General features: G+C 36.4%; 2 protein-coding genes across 2 annotated transcripts; both read right to left on the bottom strand.

Moving 5' to 3' along the window:
• Positions 1-4,137: 4,137 nt before the first annotated feature.
• LOC128552987 (putative nuclease HARBI1) lies at positions 4,138-7,668 on the bottom strand. Its single transcript, XM_053534086.1, has 4 exons — positions 7,486-7,668; positions 6,350-6,461; positions 5,369-5,465; positions 4,138-4,692 (listed from the first exon to the last, which is right to left on the bottom strand). The coding sequence occupies exons 2-4, from the start codon at positions 6,459-6,461 to the stop codon at positions 4,407-4,409; spliced, it is 495 nt and encodes a 164-aa protein (XP_053390061.1). The 5' UTR covers positions 7,486-7,668; the 3' UTR covers positions 4,138-4,406.
• On the bottom strand, positions 7,477-10,032 carry LOC128552988 (putative nuclease HARBI1). The gene is made up of 2 exons (XM_053534087.1): positions 9,621-10,032; positions 7,477-7,598 (listed from the first exon to the last, which is right to left on the bottom strand). Exons 1-2 carry the CDS (start codon positions 10,030-10,032, stop codon positions 7,477-7,479), a joined length of 534 nt encoding a protein of 177 aa, XP_053390062.1.
• Between the last annotated feature and the right edge of the window lie 3,389 nt (positions 10,033-13,421).

The following is a 13,421-nucleotide window of genomic DNA, read 5'->3' as shown; positions in this document are numbered from 1 at the left end:
AACTTAAAATGGTTGTTCAACATCATCACCCACACCATATGACGCAAGGTGCATAACTCTGGCATTAATTATTCCCCCTTTTTACTTAGAATTTTAGGTTAAAGTTTTGATGCACTTTCACGCTGTCTCTGTTATTACTGAATGGATTTGATTCAAACTTAAAATAGTTGTTCAACATCATCACCCACACTATATGACTAAAGCTGCATAACTCTGGCACCAATACTTAATGACTTATGCCCCTTTTTGCTTAGGATATACTTATATAGTGTTTTGATACATTTTATCTTTACCTCTCTTATTACTTTAAGTTGATATTTTTGACATAGACTCAGGCTATTGTGCAATATCTTCCTCCACAATTGGAGTCATTAAACACTCCAGTGACAGCTCTAGTTTCCTCAGATGTGCCCAGTTTCACTATCCAGCATCGAAATAGTCGAGCGCGCTGTCTCCTGTGACAGCTCTTGTTAGATCAGTTGGTTGAAGGTCAAGGTCACAGTGACCCTGAACAGTTTAACTGTTTCCGGACAATACCTTGAGAAGGCTTGAGCCTAGAATCATAAAACTTGATAGGGAGATTTGTCATATCTCCAAATCTCTATTGATTTTGAGATTTTAGGCAAAAGGTCAAGGTCACATTAACCTGAAGCAGTTAAACCATTCCCGGTGGTAACTTTATAACGCTTAGGCCTCGGATCATGAAACTTAATAGGGACATGGTCATGATAAGTAAATGATCCCTACTTATTTTGAGGTTAGTAGGTCCAAGTTGAAGGTTACAGTGACCTGTAACAAATAAACAGTTTCTAAATGATAACTGCTTTTGGACCCAGGATCATAAGAGTTACCAGGGTGATTGGTCATGACCAGCAGATGACTCAAGGTCAAGGTCACAATAACACAGAACAGCTGAACCATTTCCTGATCATAACTCGCGAACGCTTGGGCCTAGGATCTTTAAACTTGATCGAGAGATCTATGACCATCAGAAGACCCTTTTAATTTTGAGGTCAATATGTCAAAGTTCAAGGTCACATTGACACTGAAAGTGGAACTTTTTGGTACAGTGACAAAATAATTTTGTTCCTTGTGCAATTACTGATTGCATCAAGGGTGAATTTGGTGTTCTACGATCTCTTGTTATGCCCCCCTTCAAAGAAGGAGGGGTATATTGTTTTGCAGATGTCTGTCGGTAGGTTGGTCGGTCGGTCGGAATGTAGACCAATCCGTTTCCGAATGATAACTCAAGAACGCTTGTACTAGTATGTACAGGGGCTGGGCCCATTTTATCAAAGGTCAAGGTCACCAAGGTGTTATACCTAGGTTTTTTAAAGTTAAAGTTTTTTGGTAACTTTTGTTTTTCTGTCATATCTTTGTTAATATCCAAGGTCAAGGCCATAAGGTGTTATACAAGTTTAGGTTATTTTTAAGGTTAAAGTTGTTTTGCAACCTTTGTTTTTCTGAATATCTTTGTCACTATTGCTTATGTGTTACCGTTAGTTTATAGCCTGAGTCTATGTCAAAAATATCAACTTCAAGTAATAAGAGTGGTAAAGATAAAATGTATCAAAACACTATATAAGTATACCCTAAGCAGAATCCGGGCATAATTAATTAAATATTGGTGCCAGAGTTATTTGCCCTTATAAGACATTCAAAATATCAGCGCGGTCACATGACCTGACAGTCACTTTCGCTTGGTCACATGTCAAAAAGGCTGAAAATGTTTCTGATAATCTGAATATCTCCTTTTCGGATAATGGGATTTTACCATTGTAGACATAAGTGAGGTATAATAAAAGATTAAAAAGAGAAAAGTGGAAACTTCACAGGTCACAAAGAATTGAAATTTGGAATATATCTTTATCATCATTATCTTCTGCATGTGTGGTAACAATCTGCATAACTCTTACTTGTATTTTTGACCAAATTATGCCCCTTTTATACTTAAATTATTCGTTTTATGGACATAACTTTGGTACTATATAAGATAATGACTTGAAACTCAAAATATATCTTTACCATCATTATCTGCATGTGTGGTAACAATTCCAATAACTGTAATTTGTGTTTTTGACAGAATAATGCCTCTTGGTGTATCCTCCTTTTAAAGTAGAGGTCTCTTATTGAGACATATATTCATTTTACTGTCAGTCGCTAAAATAATGGAGCGCACTGTCTTACAAACTGCTCTTGTTTGTCCCAACCCTAACATGATTTTATTAACTTGTTTACTATGACAGGATTAATGATAGTTTTTGATAATATAAGCAATGAGTAAAACTTTAACATTACAATAAGCATATTCTAAGTCGAAAAGGGGCCAAAATTCGGTCCAAATGCTTGATTAGAGTTGCCTCCTCCTTTTTACAGACTGGGATTATGATGGTAAGCAAGTATGCAAAATATGAAAGCAATACCTCAATGGACTTTGAAAATATTTGTGGTGGTACGCAAACTTTAAAATTTATTCTAAGTCGAAAAGGGGCCATAATTCAGTCAAAATGCTAGATAGAGTTGCCTCCTCCTTTTTACAGACTGGGGTCATGATGGTAAACAAGTAGGCAAAATATGAAAGCAATACCTCAATGGACTTTGAAAATATTTGGGGTGGTACGCAAACTGTAACATTTGTGTGACGCCCAGGCTAACGCTCACGCTAACGCCGACGCCGGGGCGAGTAGGATAGCTCCCCTATTCTTCGAATAGTCGAGCTAAAAAATGGCTACCGCTTTGTTAACTTACAAAATATTAGATTATAGCAAGTAAGTAAAGGGTAGTCGGCAAGATAAAATCATTACACAGGTTGTTGGTGACAGGATACGGGATACACGCTGTCTCGAAAATCCATATCAGGCTCGAGCTTCACTCTCACCTGATATGGATTTCCAGAACAGCGTATTTCCCGTATCCTGTCACAAACCAGCAGTGTAACAAATAATATCTGCTAAGAATTTCCAGCCTTTTCAAAGTCTCCAGTGGATTGTTACTATCCCAAAATACCCGTACTTTCTAAATATTTTAAGATGTGTTTTAACAATTGATACTTGTAGCTGATTTTACTCAGGTGAGCGATTCAGGGTCATTATGACCCTTTTGTTACAAAAGGGATTTTATTTAAGAAATAATATATGTCATCGGTGATTTGTCGCTGAATAAATCACTGTTTGAAGTTCAGATGCGAAGGAATTATATATATAATACTACGAATCTGAATAGCAAACAGTGATTTATTCAAGAGCAAATCACTAAATGAGATTAATTATCTCGATTCTAACACGTTACCAAGGACTTTAAAGTACATCCTTGTTGCCATTCATTAAATACTTGCCCATTTTCAGTCGGTTTCTTTTCCAGCGCGCCGTTACGCCGTTTCACGCTATAACGTAATAATTATGACGTCAGAACAGTGAATTGTTGTTTAATAATTCACTGTTTCCAGCCTTCTTTGTTTAATAGGAAAATGAATCGGATTGTGTTAGAATCAAACTTAAAGCTGTTGTTCCTGATCATCACCGTAATTACATGGCATAAGGATCATAACAATTTCACCAACATTTCACTTTTCAATGAGCTTGACTGTCCTCTTGAACTGGCAATGTAATAGAGCCATGTTAGAATATATTACCATCAATGGTGTTAATTGTTCACTGTATTTATTTCATACAATGACCATATGTTTGTGTAGATCTGGAGATGGCTCAGCTAGGGAATATAACTACTGTTGATTTTGATATTGCATTCGTAATTGTCTTAAGTTTGATTATGCTAAATGACAGACAAGACCAATCTGCTATTGTTTTACAGGACCTGTGCATGTTTAGGTATGTGATCAACAAAAAGATAACATTCTTCAAATTTTATGACATATTTTTAGGTCATGTAATTTAAATATAATATGAGCCGCGCCATGAGAAAACCAACATAGTGGGCTTGCAACCAGCATGGATCCAGACCAGACTGCGCGGTCAGGCTCTATGCTGTTTGCTAAATGTTTCTCTAACTGCTATAGACTTTGACAGCGAACAACATGGATTCTGACCAGACTGGTCTGGATCCATGCTGGTCGCAAACCCATTATGTTGGTTTTCTCATGGCGCGGCTCATATATATATTTTTCAGTAGACAATACACTTTCAAATTATAAAAATATATTTGCTTACCATACATCAGTATTTGATATATTTTAACAGCTATGATACACTTGCATGTTTGTGTACTGGATAAATAAATTAAAGAGCCTGTTTACGAAAACCAGTGTATTAAGTTTCAGTTTACTGTGCAATTAAGTATTTGAAATGGAATGATGTAATTATGTCATAATAACTGTTCATTTTGTAAAATACAAAACTATTGTCATTTCAAGTTTTACTTTCCTTTGTTATACTCCAACTACCCAATAATCACGAAAAATATCTGTCAACAATAGTGTCCCTGTATCTCAACCCTGTTTGTCCTGCAGCAACCTGAATGTCGTTTCCTGGTGGGTCTTCGTCATCAACAATTTCCCTCTGTATGGTGTCTCCGCGTACCATTCCAAAATTGTGCAAGATGACACACGCTACTATTGTACCGCATGCTCTTGCAGGGGATACTCGTAATCCATATTTTAGACAGGGAAATCTCCTTTTCAGTACACCAAATGTCTGCTCTATTGTAACTCTTGTTTTGGTAAGTGCTTCATTGTACCTTTTTTCAGGAAAGAAATTAAACCATGGAAATATTTTCACAATTCTCAGTTGGATACATCCTGATATTTTATGTGTCTCTTTGAGACATGTAAAGATACTCATGACAATTGTTTATCTGTTCAATGTTGAGCAGGATTGATTTTGTAATTGCGACCAGTGTAGATTATGATCAAGCTGCACATACATGCAATCTGAATCTGATCATGATCTGCACTGTTTTCATTTCAGTCATTATCTTTGGTAATTAATCTTTGGTTAATGATACTGTCCAAGTTGGAAGATGGATAAGTTTATTACAGAAATTTAGTATGATAATGGTTAAAAATTGAGCCGTGCCATGAGAAAAGCAACATAGCGGTTTTGCGACCAGTATGGATCGAGACCAGCCTATGCATCCAGGCAGTCTGTTCAGGATCCATGCTGTTCACTAATGGTTTCTCAAATTGCAATACTCCTTGAAAGCGAACAACATGTATCCTGACCATACTGCACAGATGCGCAGGCTGGTCTGGATCCATGTTGGTCGCAAAGCCACAGTGTTGTTTTTCTCATGGCACAGCTCAAATATTGATTCGTATATTAAATGATTCTAGCTTGATGTTCATATAAAAGGAATCTAGCAAGAGATATAATGGTAAGCTTATTTATACTGTAAATAAAGTAACTATATATACCTCTCTTGTGCTGGTGTATTTGGTCGTAAATAGGGTGTCAATAGAAATTGTCGACATGCATATCCTGAATCGCCAAGTAGATGTCCGTCAAACTGTCCTGAATATTCAGAAACTAAAACTAGATTAATTACAGTATTAGTAATGCGCAATAGGCACATCTGTAATGGAGAAAGGAAAACAGTGACACATTTGCAATATTCAAATCTAAAGATATACCTATTAGAAATATATTGGTATATTGTGAGCCAGCAGGTCCATCAGCACTGTGATGCCATATAAAATATTTAGCATTTATATAATTAAAGAATGACTGACATGCACTGCCTTTTTCGAAGAAAACGGGGCATAGAAATAGACTGTGTTCTAAATCTATCCTGTCACACTTCGTGTACGGTCCATAACTCCATGAAATGACTTTAAAATATTTGGGCATACATGAGATGAGTCATGCGCAAGATTTAGACACCTAGCTCCAAGGTCAAGGTCACACTTAGCTATCAAAGGTTATATGGCCTGTTTCGTGTCCGGTAAATTACTCTGCCATCCATGAAGATATTTTGAAATAACTTGGCTCAAATATGCTATGTTATCACATGTTTGACGTTGCGGGAGTGTAATAAAGCAATTAAATAAAAATGATAATACACTAGTGTAATAAAGCTTTGACGTTGATGTCATTTATAATATAGGCGACGTCGGTCAAATTGTATTGTTTATATAGTAAAAGACAGTCGACTTTTTGATGTTTCAACAAAAAAGGCTAACATGTGATAAAAAGAATATTACATTTGTGATTTTTTCACATTGAATTTATTAAACTTATTGAATAAAATTGATAAAATGCTCGACAGAGCCTCGTAATTTATTATTTTATTCAACGAGTTTAATATCTTGTATTATTCATCATCCAAATTTTAACATATTTTCAATCACAATAAGCAGCAATCGCTGTTTACTGTAGTAGAGTTATATAATACTGACCTTCTTCAAATCTTCTACATAATCCTGACTCTCTGAAAATACGACTGTCGTGGACACTTCCTGGCCACTTAGCAACAACTTTGGTGATCATAAAACGTGCGTCACACACCATCTAAATTTGAAAGAAAGCGATTGTTGACTCAAATGTGTAAATTACGCATGGTAACAATGCGTTTTGTTGCTTTAGTGCTTTTTTCATTTCTTACTTGAACTACATTTTCATTCTGCACATTTTATGTTGATTATTGAATTAAGAAATTATAGGTTTCTTTTTTTTTGGTGTTTATGTGAAATGAACGCCAGAATAATAATATCTGTCATGTATTTACGAATCGGATAGAAATATCCGTCCCAAGGTCACCTGTGCATTGTGGGGTAAAGAGGCATGCCGAATTACCGCCCATGCAAAGGTGGCCAAGAGACAGATATTTCTATCCGATACGTAAACACATTGCAGATATTTTGTCTTGCATATCATATACATGTTAGCGTTTTATTCTGTCAGATTATTTTTCTTGCATACGGTATTATACAAATAGCAGGTAGAAATACTTTCTTTGTAGCACTCTTTATTATAGAAGAGAATGAACACAAAGCAAGGAAAATTAGCTTTGGTACGCAGAGGTGACGTCACGATGTTTTGTGATAAGCACTATAACAAAGTTGCATTTTAGTTTTATCGTTTGTAGCATAACATTATATTCTTACGGTAATCTTACATATTTTGAATCGAGAAATATACTATGAGAACCCAAGAGAAACTGTAACTGTTTTTATTTCGTATTTTGCGATATACTATCAGTGCATGAATACTAGTTGTCATTAACAGCATGACAGTCTTCTGGCATGGCTGCCAGCATGGGTAAAAATCAACGGAAACACCAGTCTAGTGTGCAAGAAGAGGATTGGCAAATCCATGAATCTTTCATTCTGTTCACCAGACAGAATAACTGCGACATCATCCAAGGAATGTTTTCCCTTACTATACACAGAAGTAGTCAATACAGCACCACATTCTCACTATGCAGAATTGATTTAACTTTGTTCCATTTTTTTACTGTAAATACAAATAATTTTCAAAAGAAAAGAATAGTGTGAATGTAAATATTGAGAATATTTATTTTTATTCACATTACCTGTACATTTATTGAATGTACTCCCTTCCTGTTGACATAATCTGGCTCATTCTCAGTTGGTGCCTGTACTTTCACATGCGTCCCATCTACACATCCTACAACTTTCGGAAATCCTGTGTAAGCAAAACTTCATATATATATATATACTGTACTGTATATATAATATGCCCTTATCAGCAGGAATAAACATTCTTGCATAAAACCTTTGTTTTTTGCCGATTTCGGGCAAGCACAAACAGGGAAAAAACGTGTACAAACAAGGTGATTCTCGTGAGCACGCGCTGTTGGTGAACGTTTTGAATATGCTGTTGCGGGTCCAACGTAAGCAAATTATGGATCCCGAATCAATTTTGGCCGAAGTCGAAAGGTCCGAGATTTATGAAATCTTTTCATCTGCATTTTTATTAAAAATATCATTTTTCAACCTAACTTTACTTTAACTTGTAATAAGTGCTAACTCTCTTGATACGCGACTGCATTGACGCTCCTTATTATTGTATTATTACGCGTATTTGACTCAAAGTAAGTTTACACGCCGCGATTTAATCCCTGAAAATGATAGGCAAACAACATTTACGAAAATACAATTTCGTTTTCCAAATTAATTTGAGTTCAGAAAGTTGACATGCTAACTTTAAATCTTACACTAAAACTTAAAAAAAATATTTGTCTACTTTACACATCTATGCAGTCTACTGATGTAGTGATGGTGTGTAATGTAAAGCATAAACATGACGAAGCGTTAAGTTTGAAGGATTTTTCCATAGTTAATGAACATTTGATGAACAGAAGGTATTTATTATATATTTTTCAATTTATTTGTAGATCTCACCAACCATGTTTGAGTTTATAAATCCAATCTAAGTTGATTATATCGATGTTGGAAAAATTCAAATTTTTGTGTTTATCAAACTTTGATCGCGATGGGGTGGGGTGCAAAGCAAAATTTTCTACGTTATATAATAGGCCTAGAGATGTCATTTTTAACGATATGAAGAATATAGGTCTCGATACCAATTTCTATTAAACGATAATGTTTACATTTAAAAAGCGTAAGGGACAGACTGTTGATTTAAACCAAGCAGAATTGTGTTCTGTCGGCACTTCACCTGCAAATTGTGTAAAGACAGGATGCCGTGTATGCACTTTTTTCATAATTCCGAACCTCTAAAGCTAAAGTTCCTACCGATATATCGGAAAAAGGGGGAGTCATACTTATTTTACATATATTTAATATTAAAGAAATTACCACATCAAGAATGTCCGTTCGACATGTATAAAATATGCACTGTTTATGTAGGCCCTGGAAATGCATAAATAAAACATGTGTCCATCACAACCTGAAACGGCCGACTTCGATCGGCTAATGTCAGCTGAATAGTCGTGTTTTTTCGATATTTCCAGCACTTTAGTTGTGTTTTATGCAAGAATAGCGATAACACACGTTTGTTTCGTGAAACAACATCTGCCGAATCCCTCGGGCTATGCTGGTGCACTCGCCCTACGGGCTCGTGCACCAACCAATCCCTTGGGATTCTGCAGATGTTGTTACACAAAAAAAAGTGCGTTAACCCTACAGTGAAAGTGAAGCAATTTTTAAATTTACAAGGCTACTTACAATGCACACTAGAAAACTGCAATCATTTGTTGGGTCATCGTGTGTTATTAGCAGTTGACTTACACCAGCCATAAAATGCACAATGACCTGTGTTTTGGTTAAAACACAAAACACAAAGCTCATTTACACAGGTTATGAACTGGGTTTTGGTTAGAAAAAGTTCATCCTTTCGAAAATCATCAGTTTTCACGATGTCGAAAATGTCATGAAACTTCAGCTTCCGTCCATTCCATGTTAAATCCTTTATCTTGCATGTAGATTAAATGATCCTACAGCAAGTTGTTGAGTAACAAATATGTTTATCCATTTGCTTTACGATGATATTGATTTAAGTAAACATGACTTTCTACCACGGTCGCCATACAGTGACAGTACAGCTACTGTAAACTCATGAGCCTAAATTAGATAGTTCAACTTAGATCTTCACGGGCCTTATCTAGATAGAGCTATAAATGCGGATACAAAACAATACCGAGTAAGGCCATGCTCTATGTAAATCATTTATAAGACATCTTACCGGCAATATTGTAAAACTCGCGCTGAGTTGAGGCAAAGTCAGCAGGGAATTTCACGAACGTTGGAAGCAGCTGACATATTGCTGTAGTTGTTCTTTTCACTGCTCTACACACAGATGATGTGGAAATACCATGGATGTCGCCAATGGCCATATAATGTGATCCACTCGCATAAAAATGCAATGTCACAAGAACACTTAAAAGTGGTGGTAGAGGTAACGACCGCATTGTAGGTGAATCCAATACATCAAATATCATTCCGGTGAGCACAAGGATAGATTCGGGCATAAATCTATATCTGCTAAAGATTTCTAGCATACTTAAATTCTCCAATGGATTATTACGATCCCGAAATACCCGTTCAATTGGCTGAAATCGGCGAATACGACGCATTCGGCGTTCGACGGCGGCCATATTTAAGAACTTTAATAGACTTAAGATAGCTCTATAGCTGTCTTAAATTAAGATATTTAAGTCGTTTACTAAGTTCGTTATTAAGTACGTTATTTTTCTTGGAATGCATCATAAATAACGTACTTACGAAAAGTAAAAAGTTAAGCAAATTAACGTACTTAAGTCAAATAACAGACTTAAGTATTTTCGTGAAATCGGGGCCTGGCCTGGTGCATATGTTCTTTCCTTCTGAGAAACATGTAATGTGAATCCGGTAATAATGCAACCGACACAAATCTAGCAATATTTTTGTTTTTGATTTAACGTCGCACCGACACATGACAGGTCATATGGCGACTTTCCAGCTTTAATAGTGGAGGAAGACACCAGGTGCCCCTCCGTGCAGGCGTAATTTCATCACGAGCGGGCACCTGGGTAGAACCACCGACCTTCCGTAAAATAAATTTATAATATTTAATACAGTCCCAAAAAACTAGTACATAACATATCAGTAAAACTAAAGGCTAGTGTGTAAAAAATTTAGAGCAGGGCCACATAAATGCAAATAATAGCCGCAGCATACTGTGAACACAAGAACCACCACAATCCATAACAACAAAAACTGTCACAGCCATAGGAGACAGCGCTTAATTGGGGATAATATTGGTGCGAGATATATGACCCTTGTGCCATTTGATGTGAGTGATGATAAGGAATAACTATTTTAAGTTTAAAGCACATCCATCAAGTTATAACAAAGATAAAGAGAAAGTGCATCAAAACTTTTAACCAAGGTGCAGACACGTAGAAAGACGCCAACGCCCTGTCGAGTAGGACAGCTCTCCATATTGCGTATAGTCGCGCTAAATATCAGAAAGAAACCAACCTCAACAGTCCAAACCCACGAGAAAGAAATTGTTACTTACTGCAAAGGACTTCTGCCAGTTTTAAGGTCCCCAATCTCAGTTTCCCCTTCTTTCCGTACCAATTGTACCTCTCTGCCACCCGACTTTTCATAATATGACTCAGGATCCTCCTGACCATAGCTGCCTTGTTTTTCCCCCTACCAGGGATAAGTAGTTAACCTAAAATGAAAATGTCAAATGTGTAAATATCATAAGGGCCTTTTTAGACTTGATGGGGCCCTGTAGCCAGCAAGTAAGGGGATAATTGTTGCATGATCTGTTCTTCCCTTCATTCAATTTCCATGTTTATGAGTTACAAACAAATGTTCAGTAAGGGAGATTATTGCAGGCGAACAGGCAGGAAGTGCAATTACTGTGAGCATAACAACTTTATAACGATCTCAAACTTGGAAGATTGATATAGCTGATAAAAGTTTACCAAAGCAATAATGAATGAATGCAATCATAATAATTAATCTATCTATAACATAAACATAGTGTTTTTGTTAATTTTACTGTTAACATTAGCTTGCACCATAGTGAGTTATACAGCTATGCAGGACTATGACATAATGATACATGTACTAATGGTACCATAGAAGCATTGATCATTGTATCATGGAGATGTTGTTATTTACATGCAAAATATTTAAAGTTAATATGCTTACAAATACAACAAAAACCATACAGTGAGTATGTACAGTACTGATACAAACTGCAATCTAGTTGTCTGGCCTGACATGCTTACCATATTGTTAAAGACAGTCTGCTGATCTAATTCTCCCTCAGCAGCCTCGACCTCCTACAGGGATGAGATGGGGAGGCCTTTGCTGTCTGGTGGACCAAATGTGCTAGAGTCACTAGCTTTTGAAGCTCCCAGCTCCTGCACCATATCTAGGAGCGTTTCAATCTGTCTTCTTTGCTGGTGTTGTTCACTCCCGATTTTTTCAAGAGTTGTGAACAGCTCCTTTGTAAAGCGGACATCTTAATGTGGTAACATAAAATATGTATGAAATATATATAAAAAGTCAGAAATTTTGGCACTTTATCAGTAACATTCTACGTTCTTTCATAATTTAGTTAGCTCCTTAAACAAAAACTTTAGTACATAATGTTCATTTCTCATTTTTCTGTTAATCCATAAAAATGTAACGATACATTGACCGGCAATGTACCACATATGTAACGCAGGACATGATTCAATAGTGTTAGACTTATCTATAATGATATTGTCCAAAGACGTGCCTTTGTTGAAGACAGTGGGAATAAATCATGCAAATGCTTCATGCAATGACAATTAGCAAACTAAATGAAATAATCTAGACCACAATATCATTACTCTCTGTACATATCCTTTATGACATTTCCGCGACTGTTTTCGACCAGTGTTACAGCAAATCCAGACCGCGGCATTCATTTATTTGAAATACTTTCTGGTACTTCTCATCCTACTAGCCACTAAGGCTGGGTCACAGACAAAACCTGTTGCACAGATGTGAATCACAGTCACAGTCACTCACTCTGTATTACAGCAGTAAATTGCATTTGTAGAATATATTCACGAGACCAGTCATCTGTTATATCCCTGACTTCACAACTTCATATGTTTAATATAATGGATTCAAGATAGAACTTAAACTGTGACCTCCATAGTGCTATATTTATGGTAGTCAGGTGATTGTTCCACTCAATACAAATCAATAGGAAGTATTACAGGTATTTAAAACTACAAAAGCAAAAAATAAGTATTTGTAACTCAACCATACTTGCATCAGGAGCTGCTGATTTAATCCCAGATATTACTGACAGTGATGATGCTAATCTTGGTGGTGATTGCAGAACTGTCACAGTTTTGGGCAACGTTGGGAGTGGCAGACGTGGCGGTGGTACTGACAGTGACGGAGGTGCTGGCGATACTGAAGTGGTAGACTTTTTAGGAGACTTTCGCAAAGGCAAGGGTACTACTGGTAGAGAGTTTTGGGCCGGTGACTTTTGCACCGACAGTCCATCCTGGATGCATGATCGGGGTGGTGGGCATGACTGGGTGGCGTAGCGAGGTGGGGGAACGGTTTTTACCGGTGTACCTTGAGCAGCATGACTTTCATCTTCCTCATCTGATGAGGTTAACACTGTTTTCCTATAAAAATACATATCAAGTCGATGATCGTTAAATCATTTGGCATATACACAAATAACATATTACACTAGAAACATATTTAAAATTAATACGAATGAGGATCTTCAAGTCGAATTGCATACACTGATAATTTGTTGAAATAACCCTTGTACTGATATTCATCAAAGTAATGACACAACAAATGAAAGTTTTTTATTCCCACGAATTTTGTTTAATGTTAATGCACTACAACAATATATAACGTACAGATTCATTAAAATATTAGAATAAACAAGCAAATTCAATTAATTGGTATCCTCCGCCAAAAAGGTTTATGGTGAGTAATGGCAAAAATATATATGCGGCAAAAAGTTAAGGATGTTACAAAG

This window comes from Mercenaria mercenaria, unplaced genomic scaffold, assembly GCF_021730395.1.
Source record: "Mercenaria mercenaria strain notata unplaced genomic scaffold, MADL_Memer_1 contig_3356, whole genome shotgun sequence".
Classification (NCBI taxonomy): domain Eukaryota; kingdom Metazoa; phylum Mollusca; class Bivalvia; order Venerida; family Veneridae; genus Mercenaria; species Mercenaria mercenaria.
This window is presented reverse-complemented; position numbering and strand designations above follow the sequence as displayed.